At 34.7% G+C, this 19,822-nt stretch overlaps 1 protein-coding gene across 3 annotated transcripts; it reads right to left on the bottom strand.

Annotated features, from left to right (window-relative positions):
• Positions 1–297: 297 nt before the first annotated feature.
• LOC127738176 (RING finger protein 145-like) lies at positions 298–15,204 on the bottom strand. Of its 3 annotated transcripts, none has more exons than XM_052249326.1 (3): positions 15,109–15,204; positions 11,751–11,874; positions 298–6,815 (listed from the first exon to the last, which is right to left on the bottom strand). In XM_052249326.1, exons 1-3 carry the CDS (start codon positions 15,121–15,123, stop codon positions 5,296–5,298), a joined length of 1,659 nt encoding a protein of 552 aa, XP_052105286.1. In that variant the 5' UTR covers positions 15,124–15,204; the 3' UTR covers positions 298–5,295. The 3 variants fall into 2 exon arrangements, with proteins under 3 accessions (XP_052105286.1, XP_052105288.1, XP_052105287.1); XM_052249327.1 differs by lacking the exon at positions 15,109–15,204 and adding an exon at positions 12,319–12,660.
• Between the last annotated feature and the right edge of the window lie 4,618 nt (positions 15,205–19,822).

The raw sequence follows: 19,822 nt of genomic DNA, 5'->3' as shown, positions 1-19,822 counted from the left end.
ATGGTACCAAACCTTCACCCTTTTTCTGAAACAATAGTGTAACATCACAACATAGAAAGACACACTATAAAATATCAACTGAAATAGCTTAACTCAATCAAAGGACATATTAACACCATTGAACATACACTGAACAAATAAATTTGACCTATGACACAATGTAAATACAAAATAAATAAACTAAGGGAAGAATTAAAAAAAGTAACATGTTATATCGGTAAGAAATGTTAAACAATTAAAGAAAAACAATATGCTCGAACAAAAATATCAGCCATTTGCAATAACTTTAAACACAGGTAAATGAAAATAATTTTATTGTTAGGTATACGTGTACAGTACCAATAGAGAAAGGAAATATTTTTACAAAATAAATAATATTGATGTTCATAGTACGAAGTGAAAATTTATAGTTATACCAAACACTTATCAAAGCTGGTATATAGACCAGATATAACCCTGAATAACATTAAATAACAAAAAAGCAATACAATTAGTATCAACAGGTCAAATAAAAAAAGAAAGTACGATTTGAGAGTACTCGCAGTTACTGACAGCTAGTTAAAAGCCAAAACAATTAAAAATAAAAAATCATGCATCAGAGACTAAAATCAACTAAAACATATCCTAGGGATTTAGTATTTTAACGTCGTGGACAGTCAAAGAAGACATGACTAGTGCAATGCCAAAAATAAATGTATCGACAGACAGTAGGATAGTTAGGAGTTTAACCTCTGTATAGATCTAAACGAACGTGGGTGTATCTTTATATTATATGCTTGAAAAAAATACAAATTTAGTTGTTTTAATTTGCTGATGACAAAATCGATATTAGTGCCAATGTAAACTATATTCAAAGATCTATTTACAGCATTGGTAAGATAACCTTTACTAATAAGTTTGTTTAAAGGTTCGATGAGTTTACACGGATCACATAGTGATTTCCGCGCTTTAAGTACAATATTACCGTAAAATTTAGGATGTGAAATACCGTTTTTAATCAGTTTTCTACAAGTACAGCCAAATTTACTAATCAAAACTTTGTATCTATGAAAGAGCTTAGCAAAAGTTTTACGTAATTTATGGTAACGAAATCCTTGATTTAATAACTTACTAGTGATGCATTGATTACGTTCGTTAAAATCTATGACATCACTACACACACGGGCATAACGAACGAGTTGGGATATATAAACACCGTATGATGGAGCCAAAGGAACATCGCCGTCTAAAAAAGGAAAATTAACAATAGGGAATGAAAAATCGTCTCTTTTGTCGTAAATTTTCGTATGGAGTTTTCCTTTAGAGAAAGAAATGTCCAAATCCAAAAAAGGACAACTACTGCTGTTTATGTTAGATTTAGTTAAAGTAAGTTCTATTGGGTAAATTTCGGTAGTATATTTAGAGAACTCTGGATTATTTAACGAAAAAATATCATCTAGATAACGGAAGGTAATGTTGAATGTATCAACCAAATGTAACAATGACGTGTCTTTACTGAGTTTGGTCATAAACTGAGATTCATAGCAATACAGGAATAAATCTGCTATTAAAGGGGCGCAGTTAGTGCTCATAGGAATACCTACTACTTGTCGATACACTCTATCGCCGAAACGTACATATATGTTGTCCAGGAGAAAATTTAAAGCTTCAATCATATCTTCACATTTCCAGTAAGTGTATCTAGCATACTTTCCTTTTTCGTTACAGAAAAAGGCTTTAAAAGAGTTACAGCAAATAAATTTGTAATGAGATTTTTCAAAAGACCATTTAATCAAATATGAAAACTTTTTCTTGATAAGATTGTGTGGAAGTGTAGTATAGAGAGTAGAAAAATCATAACTGTCAACAGAATTAAAAGGACCATCAAAAGCATGTATTTTATCTAAACCCTCTAAAGAATTTTTAACACTCCAAAAATAATTAATACCATTATTTTCATAAGCTTTATTACAAAAGTTAATAACAAGTTCTTTGATAGTAGTAAGGGAGGTAGTTAGAAGCACTGATATATTAGTAGTAGAACACTTACTAGATGCGGAGATGAAACGGAATTTAAATGGTTTTTTGTGCAATTTAGGTAACCAGTACATAGTAGGGACTTTCAAATGTTCGGAAGAGGCTGGAACGAGTTCTAAATGTACAGCTCGAACACATGCATATGTAAATAAACAAATGTACATCTTTTTCAAAATTCCGGTTTCTTTAACATAAAGCGGTCCTGCAAAATCCACACCTGTTGTTGTAAATGGAATCATATCCGTCACTCTATCTTTATAGGACGTGGGGGTAAATCTGGCTCCATAAACGATTTTCCCATGACTTTACGACATTGTATGCATTTCTGTATTATATGGTTCACGCACTGACGAATAGACGGTATCCAATACGACTGTCGGATTTGGGTGACTGTTTGTCCAGATCCTGAATGTAACATTTTCAAGTGTGCATCCAGTATAATAAGATCAGTAAATGTATGTTTCTTTGGCAAAAGTATTGGAAATTTTGTACAGCTACCCAACGAGGAATTATGTATGCGCCCACCGCATCTTATATACTTTCATCGTCAATAAATAGGCGTAATTGTTTCAATAAAGCCAATTCTTTGCTTCCTAAATTACTCGAAATTTTCTCCTTTTCTCCCATAAATCGTTCGTTTTGTACGTCCTTAATCCATAGATGTATTGCAAATTGAATTTCTTCGTTAGTAATTCTTTCCTGTGTGTGTGTATATTTTCTTCTAAGTTGGTATGCTCTGCTGTCTCTGCATTTTCTCACAAATTTCGCAAACTCCCAATAATTTTTTCAATGAAGAAAACCTAGATAAGTCAATAATTTTTGAAATTCCGGGCATCGATGTAGAACCAAATGTCTCTGTGTTATCGTTGTCACATGTCGTCGTCAAAAGAGTTGTTTCCTGTTCCGGCTGTTGAGTCCATGTAGGCCAACGATTTTCATCTGAGATCCAAGATGGACCTTGCATCCATAATGTTGAGGTACGGAAAATTTGACTGGTTTCTTGCGTATGTTTGTATGGGGTGAGCAATCTTTGGAACGATAAGTACATTAATTGGTATTAATTCTGTAGTCTGAGCTCGTAAATAAACAGTAGCCACTTGAAGATGTCTTACTTTCGTATTTGATTCACCAAATCCCGAGACTGTTATTACTTCATTTTTTACGGGTTTCAAGTAATTGAAAAGATACTTGGTAATAAAACTGCGCTGTGCACCTTCGTCGAATAGGATGTTTGCTTGACTAAAATGGTTTTCGTCGGACGAGACTGTAACTATTGTGGTTTTCAAAAGTACTTGAGCTCTTACTGATGTCGCTAATGAGTGCATGCTTGCTACTGTGATTGCTGTCTGGTTTTCCTGTTTTACAATTATCCGTTTCTGTTTTTGCTTTGTCTTGCGAATGCCGCTCATTTGTGTTGCAAATACTCGTGTGGTGTCGTTTTCCGCGATTTTTACAGGTTTTTTTTTCGATTTGCAGTGTGCAATTCTATGACTTCCCAAACAATTAAAACATAACTGTTTCTCCTTAATTGTGCGCTTTCTGTCATCAATATTTTTCACTTTCATGCATGCAGTTGGAGCGTGAATGTCGTTACAATATATACAGGGTTTGCTGGTTAAATTTCTGTTATTTGAATTGTATAGTTTCGTTTTGTACTCGCTATAAATGCCGATGTAGGTGTATATTCTGATTCTAATTCGTAACAATTTACTGACTGACCTGTTTCTTGGATTGTAATTTCATGCTGAATTGCGTCTCGTAGCAACTGTAAATTCCATCTGTCATTTCCATGAATGCGTACCATATTTTGTCGGATGTTTCCGGGAATTTTATTTAAGATAATTGGTACTAGAAGGCTCCCGTACGATTCATGTGTCTGTCCCATTCCCTCAAGACCTCGAATATAATTCTCCATACTGTCGTAAAAGTTCTCTAATATTTGCGGATGGACTGGGTAGACTAATAAGGCTTTGCATAAAAGCATTCACAATTTTGTGGGGTTGACCAAATCTCTGTTTCAATACATGTAGGGCTTGAGCGTAATTTGTGTTTGTAATTTGTAATCCTGAGATGCACTGGCTTGCTTCTCCGTACAATTGAGACTTTAAATAGTTAAACTTCTGTACGTCGTTTTAGGACAAATTTTCATGTACTGCTGCTCAAAAGGAATCCAAAAATGGCTGCCATTCCAATATATTTCCTCCGACCGTGGGTAGGGAAAGCTTTGGTAATTTATGGTACATACTGGAGTTTGAAAATGAAGATGCTGAATGATTTGCTGGCGTGAAACTTAATTGAGTCGGATTTGTTTGGTTATTTGAAAGTGTAAATTCTGTGGCATGCGGGTTTAATTGTGGTTGTTTCATAGATGTTGTGCACGGTTATCTGCTTCCCGGATTACTTTTGCTAAATTTGTTAAAGTAATTTGGATATCAAATTCATACCTGTCGGCTTCTTCTATCTCTTCTTGAATATCCTCTTCCGAAATTTCTTCCACAATTTTATCGTTGAGTTCCGAAATATCTGTTTCCTTCTTCCGTATCATTTCTCTGATTGACATAAGTTCATTCACATTGTATTCCTGTAATAACTCCTCGAAATTTCCGCTCACTCGCTTTATTAATTTCGTGACTGCACCACGATGTCCAGCTCGAATAGCTTTGAGTTTAGAACTCGTCGTTCTTTTTGTCACGGCACCAATATGACTTATATTCAGTCTAAAGAAATAATGAAGATCGAAATTTTTATCTAACTTGATTACATATATCACAAATATCGTCGCTAAGTAGCGACGTCGAATATACTGTTACGTAATTACCGCGCTAAACGACGTTAAGATGTTTACCAATTATTTAAGGAATGACTGTAATATTTTTTCTGTCTATGAAGAAATAACATAAAAAATGTGGTGCACACTGAATAACTCGCGTAGCGGGTTATTTTAAAGTGTGCACCACATTTTTTTTGTTATTTCGAATAGACCGAAAAAATATTAGTCATTTCTTATAATTTAATTCTAAATTCCATTTTAAACCGGAGTAAACCATGAAAAAACGTTGATGAGGTCACGGTCACATGACAAAATTATGTCTATGAGCTGATAAACAAAACAACGTCAGCCAATCAGAAGACGCGTTACATCCAAAATTAAATTATAAGAAAATGTCTATAATAAAAGAAAGCAATTTACAACAACAGCTTTGTACTAAAACTGAGAATTCCTAAAGTTTTACAAAAGTTTTCCAATAATGTATGAATGTACATTTGTATACGCAAAGTTTATTGTACATATATTACAATCGATGTGTTACACAGTGGACACACCGTTCTCGTATTTAACCACTTTCGTATGCATATCTCGTGAAACACATGACCACAGCGGGTAACCTTTCCTTTCATCATTTCTTGCAAACAAATAATGCAGTTATCCCTGTTTAGCTGAGAATTTGATGCATCTTCTAATAAAGTAGTATATGCCAAGACCCTTTTCCTCTGTCGAATAGTATTTAATAAAACTTTAATACCGAAGAATACATTGACCAGCCACATTGATAGTAGTCGATTTAAATCAAACCATGTGTAGAATCCATAAAATACTGTCCAAACACCAACACAAGCTGTAGGCATTAAAATAACAAGTGTAATCGTGTATACAGTAATTCGTGTATAAAATATCACATCATCAAAATTTTCCCAGAATCCCTGGCGAATTTCATAAAATTTATACAGACAATATATAAAAAGCGAAGCAAATGATTTTATGAGACCACAAACGGAATAAGCTGTTGTAAGAAAAATGCCCAAATCTTTCATTGAATACTGGACTATAAGTCCGTATAGTATTGCCACATATCCAAAACAAAATGCAATATGCACGCCGATAACTCTAAGGGTGCTGAATCCTGATGCTTGCATTGCTACCACATCTGCACTCGCTAATTGTACGATAATTGAACAAAGGTCTGCCGAACAAACTGCAAGAAATACAATTCTGCTGGACAAAAAGATACCACGGTCAAACGGCTCCATGTCAAAGAAAATCATGTCTGTTGTACAGAAATATACGTTTACGATGCACCATATAAGTAACCCGAGCTCTATTTGTGTGGATTCATACATCCCTTTTACAATGAAATAGCAGAACTTTAACAGATGTTTACAAATTACAATTGAAATTGTAGAAAATGCTATAACGGAGATTACAGAACAACAACACATGCCGAGTGTGGTATAAAACACCAATTTAGTTTTGTTAATATCTTGATCAAGGTCAACCACGAGCCAGTTGTTAATTAGGCATACAGTAAATAAAATTATAAAATAAATAGAAAACTCCTTTCTATGGAATATGTTTATAATGTCATCCAATTCCAATCCTTCAAAACGTTGGAGGTATAGATTTATATGCATTTTCTCTTCAGGAGACAAGATTCCTCTTTCAAACACATGAAGGCATAGCAAAACAAGACACAAAATTGAGACTATAGTTAGGGCGTTGAAAATCCAATCAGGAGAAATTTGTAACACCGTTCCTCCCATGAAAAAGAGGTAAAAATGCACTGCGAACCGATATAATGTGTTAACCTCATTAAACCAATAATAAAACAGAATTAAACTAATTTGCACTAGTTTTAGAATGATTAAAATATGCACAGGGTATTCTGGTGTTTCTCCACACTTTATAAACAACGATGTTACAAGCCATGCTATAATTATATTTGAAGTTCCCAGCATAATCCTGAAGACGGTCAGCAAAATGCTGTATGGTAATCCAGTAACAACCAAAAGAGTTAAGAGTCCTGAAATTTAAACAAAAATAGCAAATTATTAGCAGTGGTTCTCAATAACCGCATCTTGTCGGAAGTAGCTATCTTCTCGTAGCATTTTTAAAATGTATTAACCACTACAAAAACTACTAAAAGTAATAGCAGCAACCTTAAAATGAATGAAGATAATCTCTTACCGCATTATATTGCAAAATTATGTTCCTAATCCATCCTTTTTTATTCTCAGTTGACAAACAATGTTCATCTCGCCATTTTACTTTAAAAAAATGTGCCGATTCTATATTTATAAGAATTCGTAAATAAATCGAATTTGACGGTAATATTTAAAGTATGTTTTGTAAAATATAAGCTGATCGATTGTTGGTTGCTTTACGACCAGTGGCAAATAGTTTATGTTTGTTAGGGACAAGAACAAATTAGCAATACTTAGTACATAGTGATGAAACAATTAGATAGGTTCTGTAATATGAGTCGACCGGGATGAAGGTCGGGGAAATTTGGACTTCCAATGAAAAATGAGAGTATTGGATAGGGAAAGAAATGTTTGCTTTGCAACAGTCCACCCACGGACCCCTCAAAGAGTTGTTGTAAGTGTTCTTATCGTACATAGTGATGACACAATTAGATAGGTTCTGTAATGTGAGTCGACTGGGGAGAAGGTCGGGGAAATTTGGACTACCAATGAAAAATGGCGCTCTCTTTACACAAGACACGTCTGACCTAACGTGGCTGCGTACTTATACATCCTGCACAGCCAAACGGTCTACTCACTTTGAAAACGGTTTTACCGACAGTTGGAGGCAGACCAAAGTGACCACATTCTACTTGTCAGTCATCCACGGGGACTAAAACAAAGGAAACACGAGCTATCCGACATTGAGACATGTACACTGCATCAAAAAAACCTGCGCATTTATTTCTATCCGTAAAACCAATTGCCTCTACTGGTTTTTAGTTAAGAAATGAATTAGAATTGACTGCTCGTACCATTATAAAAAAATGATTTAGTATATTTTAATCATCATTAATTTTGTTATAACAGAGAAGCGAAATATACCAAAAGGACCATCAAAAGTCCATAACAAACTATCAAAGGCATGGCAAAAGAAATGAAAAACGACGACAAGACAAACAGCAGTCCACAAAACACAAGATTTCAACAAAGACTGATCGAGCAAAACAAACCGCACAAAAAACTGGCGGGATATTATAAACTGTGTTTTCAAGAATGGAAACGTCAATAAAATTGAAAGTGTTTAAGGATGAATGAGGATTGGCTCGCTCATACAGTCCCAGTTATAACTACGAACTTTTATTTTGAAAGACATGCATCGAGTCGCCCGCTCCCACAACTGGCTATTAATTTCTGGTTATGCTTAAATACTTGGACAAGATAAATGTTGGTGATTGAATGAGGATTGGCTCGCTCACCACCGTTGCATTTACTAGTATTTGAAACGGTATTTATCAGCTTGGCCGCTTTCATGACAACTAATGTTTGTTGATGATCTTCAAGTCCTTGGGTATTTCACTTGTATAAATAAAAAGAATAATCGGTTTTTATAAAGGTTGGTAATTTAAACTATCACCATTATTAATGTTAGCTAGGCTATCTCTTTATATAGATCACTTTATGTAGAGAAGATAATTGGGTTTCGATTCGTCGTTTGTTTCTGTTAGCTTTAAATGAAAATAAGGTGATGTAGTATGATTGCCAATGTATTGATGGGGTCTTCGCAAAGGTATTTTTGCCAACTGCTAACACCTGGAACTTGTCAGGATAAGCTTGCATTTTATTAAAATTAAACCAGTCAATCAATTGTTTGGATTCATCTTCTAATGTAGTTTTTAGCTTAAAATCAGGACTACAGAACGATAATGTGTAATCATCTGCGAAGTTATACAATGAGCTCTGTTTAATAAAATTAAAAAAAAATATCTTTCATAAAAATTTTAAACAAAAGAGGTCCAAGAATAAAACCCTGTGGCACACCTTCCTGGATCTCAACCCAACTACTTAGTATGTTGCCAACTTTTATTTGTTGTTTTCTATTGGATAACTATGAAATTAAAAGAGATACCGAATGAGAAGAAACACCATAAAATGACTATTTGCCAAGTAAAATTTAATGAGGTAAGCAATCAAAAGCTTTGGACCGGTTCATTAAAACTGCTACTATGCAATCTATTTCTTTACGTTCCGTTATGTCATTTGGGGGTTTCCCTTACTTGGTATTATTCCCCGCTAAATATTTTTGCACTTGCGGTTGAGGGTATATAAGGAATTTGTATAAGTCTGTTCGATTAATGCGAAGTTTGTTGATAATGATACATATATATGATCTTTATTGTTTTTGTTGATTTGTTTAATTATATAAAATTTATGCGATCTTTGAAACGAACGCACAACCCATTTTCTTGTTTATTGTTTATTTTAGTTAGATCATAAATATTTTTTTAGTGCGAATGAAATAAGGTAGAAAATAAATGCTTTTTATCGAGGGCCTCTCTTCATTCCTCTTAAAGTCTATTAAGTAGTGTGGTCTGACATCCATGGCCTCGTCTTAACCCATAAAAATATGGATTAAACATTGGTCGAAAAAATCTGACAGTTGAGTTTCTAAAACCTTTTCATATAACATGGACAAAAATGGTAGAACACTTACTGCTGGTCTATAATTATTTTTTAATAAAGGATCATTTTTTTAAGAAGTGGAGTTACTTGTGCCTCGTATAGTCATCTTGAAATACACCAGAGTCGATAAGATCTGTCAGTTGTGGCGAAAAAACAGATTTACTACGTTTACAATTTTGACTGGAATTCCGTCACAGTCAGTAGCCTTTTTAAATTTTATTTTATTTATATAATCTTTTCCAATTTCCTCAGCTATAGTTGAAAAAAGTTTTAAACTGTTCTGTAACTTTTTTTGTATCCGTCACAATTTTGTTGTTTTCACTCAAGACTATTAAGTTATTTTGTTGGCCTGAGTGACATTTTTTGACAGATAAAAAGGTTTTATATATAAAAAAGAAGATGTGGTCTGATTGCCAATAAGACAACTCTTCACAGGAGACCAAACGACACAGAAATAAACAACTATAAGTCACCGTACGGCCTCCAACAATGACCAAAGCCCATGCCGTATAGTCAGCTATAAAAGGCCCCGAAGTGACAAATGTAAAACAATTCAAACGAGAGAAATCACGGCATAATTTATGTACAAAAAAATGAACGAAAAACAATTATGTAACACAGCAACAAACGACACCCACTAAATTACAGGCTCCTGACTTGGGACAGGCACAAAAATACAGAATGATATCAACCCTCTCCCTAACCTGGGACAGTGGTGTAACAGTATAACATTAAAATGAACTATAAAAATCAGTTGAAAAAGGCTTAACTCATCAGATGGATACAAATAAACGTACATCTAACAAAAACACAAAGTGGACGTGGCCAGGTACTTGTACATCCCAACAACAAAAAGACACTAAGTACAGATCTGAGAGTACTAGCAGTTACTGACATGCCAGCTTTAGACCTCAATTAAACTGATTAAAAGATTATGTCTTCATCATATTAAAATAAATACAATCCCTCCCGTTCGGGGTTTAGTATCATACCATCATAAAACATACGAGAAGAACATGTATCATGCCAACAACTGGCATCGATATCTGGTACATTTATGAAATTCTTTTCATAATTCGTTTGAATTTCATTTATTTCATGTGGAATTTTTTTGTCAAATGTTTTAGATATTATGACTTTTAGTAAGTCACCGTTAAAATATTCAATATCAAAATTTCTGTTACTTCGGTATAATGTTTTTTTTTTCTTTTTTCATGTCCAGTCAAAGCGATTTAACCTTTTCTGATAAAAAAAAACCGTACATCGCCTCAATTGAAATATTGAATAGCATCTGTTTTATCCCTTATACAATATCATGCATATATATATATATATATATATATATATAATTATTTCCAGCATTTTCCTGAATCTTCATAGTACAGATACTTTATTCCCCACAGGTCTTGGGCAAAATGATTATTATACTGTTAATTCCTGTTATTATCAATACGACAGAAAATTCATTTCCATAATCATCCTGCCGCCTCCCTTTTATGAATACATTGGTTGCCACTTAGCATAAAGAAATATTTAATGTTTGGATCGCTCACTTATTCATGAAGAAATATGAGAAGTAAATCCTATTACCAGTCGTAATCATAAAAAACGCAAAAAAAGAATTTGTTTTCCAAGGAATATTCTGAAATATATATATAACTGATTATGAATTCGGAAAGACTGTCGAACTTCTCGTATGTAATCCTCTTGACAATTTGATTGGAGGGGGAACAGTTAAAAAAGTGTTTCAAAATAGGATATAACTCCACCATCTGAGAAGCTAAGACATTTTTTGTATATATTTAAGACGTTTACCTATAATATTAATGACAGAAATAGACTTAAGATTGTTGAAAACATTGTCAAATGTCCATTCAATGTTCGCTCAAAAATTCGTTGGGAACAACTTGCTACGAGAAAATACTTTGAATTATATTACCATGTTTAAAACAGATAGACATTGCAGAAAATCAACAAACGTAAAATTTGAGATAGGGAGAAAAAAACAAATCTGTAATAAAGTATATAAAAATGTCTCTAACAAACATTAAAACATGTGAATTTATTCATTGCTGTACATGTCTGTTTTTCAAAGACATTTCTGTTTCAAAACTTCATTACTCAAAAATATTTCAGGGTAAAAAATTGTAAACTGGAAGAGAGGTGTTTTGGTATAAAGATGAGTCAAGAAAGTGTCAGAAAATTAAATGTTAATTTAGATATTGCAATAAATTCACAAACATTGTTATTTTCATTAGCTTCTGGAGTAGAATGTTGATACAGGGGGGTCTTCGTTTAATTGTAACACTTACCTAAACAACGCACAATATATGATACCCATCCAAGGTATTGGTAGCTAAATCTGAAAATTGTATCCAAGAAACCAAGGAAAATCACTCGTATACTTAAGGCAAGGATGTTTTCCCAGTTTATATTCTACAAAATAGAATTGTAATCTTCCTGATGCATTTTGTCATTAATTATTCATAGTCGTTATGAAGCAATTGTGTAAAATGAGTTTTGCACATCAATAAGAGATTCCTTCCGGTTTGTACTCTCTTATAGAAACGTTAGTTTTTCTGGTGCAGTCTACTGAGTTATCTCCCAATAATAAGTAAAATAAGGGAGATAATAACAATTATTAATTGTATTTGTTCTGTTCATCCATGTTCTCATTAAATTGTAAGAAATCAAAGGCGTCGTCACTTTGCTCATGGAACCAATAAACATAAACTTGAACTTAACGTCAAAATATTAAACTCAATACTGATATAAGCTGAAACCTGATATCAAACATAAAAGTCTAGTTCAATCATCCACTTAAAACAGATTGAATCAAATAACTATGACTGTCTCATATTACATATATTACGGTCTTACCCTCAATGTAGCCATTTCTAACAAAATACAGTCACGAATTTTCTCTGGTCTATAAATAAACCTTACCACTGCAAACGTGACAATTTTTTAAACGAACAAAGGACTTTACAAATATAGCTGATGTTTAAAACTAAATAATGTGTATACTAGTATGTAAGAGAATGATGATATTCATGATTAATATCTGCTCCCATTTTGAATTATGCCACAGAAACTGGTCAGTTAATTTTAGATACTGATGCAAGAGGACATGCAATTGGTGCAGTATTTTTTCTCACAAATTCAAGATGATAAAGAAAAAAGTAAAATAACAAAAATACCGAACTCCGAAGAAAACTTACGGTTATTAATAGACGAGAGTAAATTCCACTTTATAATAGAAAATTCAGACTTTATTTTGTTACAAATTTCTACATTGAGGGTAAATCGCTATATATGTAACCGGAGGCAGACATTGTAAAAAGTAAAAAAACAAAAATACCGAACTCCGCTGAAAATTCAAAACGGAAAGTCATTAATCAAATGGCAAAATCAAAAGCTCAAACACATCAAACGAATGAATAACAACTGTCATATTCCTAACTTGGTACAGGCATTTTCTTATGTAGAAAATAGTGGACTAAACCTGGTTTTATAGCTAGCTAAACCGCTCACTTGTATGACAGGTCACATCATTAGATTCCAATGGTGAAAGGTTAATTCAGATATTTCTGCAACTTTCAATAAATGGTAGTTTCTTCCTTGCGGTGTTATCTTCAAGGAGGGTTTGTGTTTTTTCCCTTCAAAATGTGATGGAAGTACAGTCGACAATCTTCGTGTTTCCGCTAGCTGTTACTGTTTCGGTGTTTAACCCATGACAAGGCTTTCGACGTTTGGTGAGATAACTCTATAAGGAAAGATAGTTCGCTCTTTCAGTGTCGGTTCCAAATATATTATGTTATGCTGAAGATAATTTTGATGGCATAATTGTTTAAAAATGTTTATAAAATAGACGAATAATAAAACAAATTACTATATACATGTAGTGTCTGATAAATCAAAAGTTCAAAATAAGTAGTGACCATGCTTCTTTAGAAGGCTTGAATTTTTTATAAATCCAGAGGGGATGGTGGCCAGTTGGATATCTGTTTTAGAACCTTATAATTTTGTTATTGAACACAGAAAAGGCAGTCAACACACAAATGCTGATGTCCAATCTAGAAAGCCATGTCGGCTTTGTAAAAGGGATGATATTCCAGGTTGTATTAAAAAAACGATTTCCGTTAAAGTAAACACTTTCACTGCTGTTTACTTTAACGGCTGGAAATGAACATGATTTTGATGAAACAATCCCATTAATGGAGGACTATACAGAACAAAATGAAACTATATCGCACATTGAGGACTTTGAGGTCCCTGATGAAATAAATGAAAGGCTAGATTTTTCTAAATGGTTAGGAATATGGACTCATAAAAATAAAAACATGACAAGAAAATGATTCGGATTAAACTAATATTATTGAATTCGAAACTCGGTCTGATGAAAAACCCAGTCGCGAAGAAGTGTCTGGCTCCTCTCATGAAGTTAGGAAATTATGACGCGATTGGAAAGTACTAGAAATAGTAGATAGAACCTAATATAAACAATATGAAAAATCTGTTGAAACTAATTTGGTTTCAGTAGTTCCCGAAGAGTTAAGAACTAAAACTATGAGGGAACTTTATAACAATAGAATTTCAGTTCATTAAGGTAGAGACAGAACGTTGAGCGAAGGTTCTATTGGGTTGGTATCTCTTCAGATAGGTTCTTGGGTGAAGGATTGTTCTGTTTGTGTCCGAGCAAAGCGAGGTCCTGGATCAGGTCGTTACTCTATTCTGCAATCTCAATTTTGATTTCCTCTCTATCGGATATGCATTGATATTGGTGCTCCTAGAATTGAACATGGGAATGAAACTGTATGGGGTAAAATATAGGATTTACCGGTATAAACGAAATAGGGTTACTCTTTTATAATTTTGCAAAGAATAATTTCTAAGATAACTTTATGACATGATTTATTGATGAATTATATCATTTGACTGTATTGTGTCAATATACTTTGTTATTGGTCGTCCCACTGTCTGTATCACTCTGCTCAGCTCTTAATAAAATTGAATATCACTGCTTTGTGTGGTCAAATACGTTGACCAGGCCTTAATAACTTTGACCCGGACATGTCAACGACGTCATAATGAATAAACCGACGTTGATAAGATTAACCCAAAATTATCAAGGCATCTTCAGGTTTGCCTGTGAAACAAAGAAAACACTTGTTTCTATCATGCATAACAAACAAATACAACTTAATCAATCGATTTCCTCGTTTTCTGCATATTTATGTTATATAATATCAATATGCAGACAACCTGATAATCGGTACATATACGTTTTGATTATGATTAAATATGAAAACTTTATCTTCTCACTGATATAAGTAGCAGAGACTCAGGTCCTAATGGAAGAACCCGGAAGTAGTTATTATTGTATGTGGTTTTTAGCAGTTGGATAATTCATGGTTTTCCGGGTTTGAATTTGGTTTATTGTATTGAAATGCTGTGTTTGTCTAGTACATAGAATATGAGCATTACTAAGGCGTCGTCACTTTGCTCATGGAAGCAATAAACATAAACTTAACGTCAAAATTTAAAACTCAATACTGATTTAAGCTGAAACCTGGTATCAAACATAAAAACATAGTTTACTCATCCACTTAAAAATAGATTGACACAAATTGCTATGACTGCCTCCTGTTACATATATTACGGTCTTACCCTCAATGTAGCCATTGCTAACAAAATTAGGTCTGAATTTTCGATTTTGAAGTGGAATTTACTCTGGTCTATAATTAACCTTTACCAATGAATTACGATCATGTATACGTGACAATTTTTTAAACGAACAAAGGACTTTACAAATATAGCACTGCTACGTTTAAAACTTAATAATGTATTTTTGAAAAAAGATTGATAATCTTTATGACTTTGACAGATTTCTACTAATTAACTGTGCAATAATACCAGGCTGCTTAATTAACATAATTATCTAAAATTAGCATGCTTTTATATAAATTGAATAAACATAATAGCAACAAAACACATTTCTCGACTAATTTGTATCAAAAAAGGAAAAATAAGAAGGAAAAACATAGAAAGCTCGAATCCAGGTAAGTAATTTTCACTGCCATACGCGAGAATTACTATTTCATACTGATCACGCAACAAACATGTCTGCCATAGGCAATTCTTGTTTCTGATTGGTCGATACAGGTTACAAGGTGAGCGACACAGGCTCGGCTGAGCCTCTAAATTGATGGCATTCTCACTGAATTATTTATTCAAATGCATCAGTTCTCTACATACATGTAATTGCTTTGTTAAAGTGTATAGCTGTGTGGATTATTGTCGAGTTATTGCTCTTAGTACCATTGATGGTAAGAGGAAAGTATGCAAATATATTTTTTTCTGTCAAAAATAAAAAGTAAAAATGTATTCTCGCTTATGTTTACAATAGACCATAAATCTGTAGATCAAATGAATTTCAAATATAAATCGACTTTTATACTGCAAAATATGTTGTTGAGCTCAAAGCTGATACTGGTCTGCATATTTACCTTTATTTGTCCAATGATCGGATGTTTCGATATTTAAATAATATCTTAAAATTCATTTGATTTTATCGATTGTTGTTTTAAAAAGAGATGATGAAACTCGTGAGCCGATTAACTCACCAACATTCAATTGTGTCTGTTGAATTGAAGGAATGGTACGCTTAGAAGTCTTTTGTCAATTTGTTTTTAGTCATGCAAAATAATCAAAAACACGTAATTATCATAGAGCTGCGCCAGTGTATTGTATTGATTGTTACATGTATTGATATGTATTATCTCCCTTACTCCATGTGTCATGTACATGTATGATTATTGATGTGTTATTTCCCTTTATTGTTTCCCGCCTGACATTGATTATTAAATGTGCATTCCTTACGATCACATGAGTTAGTTTTCTCTGCTTATTGGCGTGGCGGCAGCGGTTTAAGAAACCCACAGCTCAAATAACTCAAGATTTTGAACATTATTCCACTCAAGTTAAAGGTGAGCTGGAAAATTGTCATTGATTTTGACTAACACGACAACATTTTCTATTGTTGGACTTAACTGATCTTTACAAAATGGCAGGCACACGTGCTCCAACACAATGGTCACTCTAAAAACAAGAAACAATTACATCGTTTGAAGCATGGAGACAAAACTTGCAATATACCTTGTCCCTTGATCAAAAATTCGCAGCGTTCCTCGTAGATGGATTTACTTGGCTGAAAAAAACCAACACCAATCCTTGCATGGCATTGCTGACGATGGCGAGGAGGTTGCCGAAGCTAACCGACGAACAGCAGCCCAAAAGTGCACACATTTGGACCTTATGCTTGGGCAAATCGCAAATTACTGTCTGATTATTTCAAGAAACACTATAATATAAAATTCAACATCAATTAATTCTATTTGGCAGTCAATTCGTCTACACTACTGATTTCAGTCTACTGGTGGACACTTTCTTGATTTAAATAACATATTTTTGGAACAAAATGAACGTCCTGAGGACTTATTTCAGCGATTGGCTAGTTTTATTGAAGACAATTTGCTTCATGCCGGTGGCAATATTCATCACCATGGAGAAGTCCCTGAAGCCGATGAAGAACTATCGCCTTCTTCGGAAAACCTGATTGTGCTTACTTAGTTAAGACTTATTCATCGTGACTTACCCAACCTATTACAACAGCGATATAGAACTGAATTGCGGTCAAAAACATTAGCTTCTTTGAAACCTGAAATTTCACAGGCTCTTGATAGTTTACTCGACGAAATTTATTCAGCCACTGATGTCAAGCTTTATGAGCGTCAATAAAAGACAAAGATTTTGACAGAAGTACAAAGAAGTCAGGTAGTATAAGTACTGGTCGTCAAATGAAGTGTTGTATTTTATGTAAGCAAGCTGGGCTTTCGTTCCAACATTTTTTTAAGTTCTTGTAAATATTTACCCGATGAAGACAGACACTATATGTCCAGAGTTAGGCAATCTAATTGTACAGAAGTAGGTGATAGTGAGTCTGAGGACAATGTTGATAATGAACAAGTCTCATTTTTAAATGATAATGTAGGTCCTAGTAAGCTTAGAGTTGTATCTGCTTTAAGACGGATGAGCACTAAACAGTCCCCTTACTTTAAGGCATTTTATAAACATTTCCCGTTTGAGCTAACACTAGATACGGATGCTGAGGTAAATATGATAAAGGCTTCTTCCGCGGATTACATCGGCGTTACAATGAAGAAAAGCAATCATTCCGCTTTACAAGCTGACGGTGTTGCCCCGTTAAATATAGTAGGTGAATGTCATTTCACACTTTCGATGGACGGGATCGAGTTACAGTTAGAGGCCCTAGTAGTGAACGATTTAGACGTTGATATACTCGCCGGTATCCCTTTCATGTCGTCGAACGACATCGCGATTTTTCATAGCAAACATAAAATTGTAATACGCGACAAGGTAACTGTTAATTATGGTAGCTCAAACGAGGAACTTAACTATAGTAAAACTCGCGTTCGTAGAACACAGGCTTTTCTTATCCGGGCTCCTTCAGCTAGTTCAGCAGTTTGGCCAGGATGTTACGACGAATACGATATCCCATCGGAAATAGAATCGGATTGCATCCTTGCGATCGAGCCTCACACTGACCATTCTCGTACGAAAGATTGGCCTAGTCCGCAAATTGCTCAGTCTGTCGCAGGCAAAATACGCATCGTGAATAACACATCGGTACCGCAATTCGTACAACGAAATGTCGAGTCCGACTCACGACTACCGTAGACAACGCACCAGAGGCTTACGACAATATATGTGACCTAAAAAAAAAAAAAAAACTACATAGACACAACACATACTTCCCACTTTTCCAAACAAGTCTCTGTAGACCCAGATAATTTACTTAGTCCAGATCTCCGAAACCAAGTTTAATGAACTTCTGCGAAAGTTCAGTGAAGTTTTTAGTCTTAATTTTGAAGGGTATAATGGGGCAATAGGTCCCTATGAAGCATCTGTTAATATGGGTCCTGTCCAGCCTCCCCCAACGGAAAGGTAGAATGACACAGTATTCAAAAAATAATTTGGTTGAACTAAAAAACAAATTTGACGTCAAACGTTATCTGAATGTTACATCAATTGCCAAAGACGGTTTGCTAGTTGTTCGGCGTTGTGATCCCCTTGCTCCACCCAACGAATTGATCACTGTTCCACGTAGCGTTTGTGACGGACTCGTCACCGCTCATATTAAGTTGGACCATCCGTCAAAACACCAATTAAACCTCGTCTTCAAACAACACTTTTACGCTTTAGATATGCCAAAGGCGGTCGAACAGGCTAGTGACTCCTGTCACACATGCGCGTCTTTAAAACGGTTCCATAAGAGCCTCGTCGAAGACCCACCGGACTTAGTTGGCATATCTTACGTGGTCTACGTTCTAAAGCGCAACCGGCAACTCATCCTGGTCGTCATAGAAACTGTAACGTCGAACACTAGTACTTGCTTTATCAAAGACGAAAAACTGGATAGCTTGCGTGATGGGTTAATACACTTATTGATACCTTTAAAGCCTTTAAACGGTTCCAGTGTTGTCGTTCGAGTTGACCCGGCCCCGGGATTTCGCCCTTTATGTGACGATTCCTGTTTAAAGCAGCTTAACATATCAATCGAAATTGGTCGCGTCAAAAATCAGAAAAAAAATCCAGTTGCCGATAAAGCTATCGCTGAACTTGAAGACGAGTCATTTCGTGAAGAACTCGATCAGTCTTCCCTATCTGAAAATACACTAGTTATTGCTACCACGAGACTTAATTCAAGGCTTCGCCAGCGTGGATTGTCCTCCCGCGAGCTATGGACTAAAAGAAATATGTTTACTCGTGAACAATTGCCAATTTCTGACATGAACCTTATTCGCGCACAACACGAGGCCCGAAATAAAAATCACGGATTTAGAGAAATTTCGAAATGCAGTAGACCCGGATGTCCGATCCCTGATGTTTCTATAGGGGATTTGGTTTACCTTTATACCGACAGGTCGAAGACCAAATCGAGAGATCGGTACCTACTAGTAGCGCGTGATTGCTAATGGTGTTTCATTCAAAAATGTTCATGCAATCAACTCCGCGCCTCGTCCTACAAAGTAAAAACTTTAGGAATGTAATAAAGTTTTAAACACCATAAATGTCAACCGAAATCCAAGATACTCTCAAAACGAATATGATCTAGAGTCCGATTGTGATGACCATGATGTAAAGAGCCTTCTTGGGCCTATCCATGACCTACCACCAGCTCGCGCGGACCCCCCGCCTTTTCTTATTTGCGAAAATATCGAAGATGTTGAAAATCTGGACGATTCGACTGGGCTACCTGATATATAATAGTCTAGAACGTGACATTACAGATAGTAAGTCA

This window comes from Mytilus californianus, unplaced genomic scaffold (genome assembly GCF_021869535.1).
Source record: "Mytilus californianus isolate M0D057914Y unplaced genomic scaffold, xbMytCali1.0.p SCAF_4, whole genome shotgun sequence".
In the NCBI taxonomy this organism is placed as follows: domain Eukaryota; kingdom Metazoa; phylum Mollusca; class Bivalvia; order Mytilida; family Mytilidae; genus Mytilus; species Mytilus californianus.
This window is presented reverse-complemented; position numbering and strand designations above follow the sequence as displayed.

Excerpts from the sequence above, each read along its gene's own strand:
- LOC127738176 (XM_052249326.1), bottom strand. Across the intron at positions 6,816-11,750 it reads ATATATTGTGCGTTGTTTAG|GACTCTTAACTCTTTTGGTT; the intron begins GTAAGTGTTACA and ends TTTAAATTTCAG.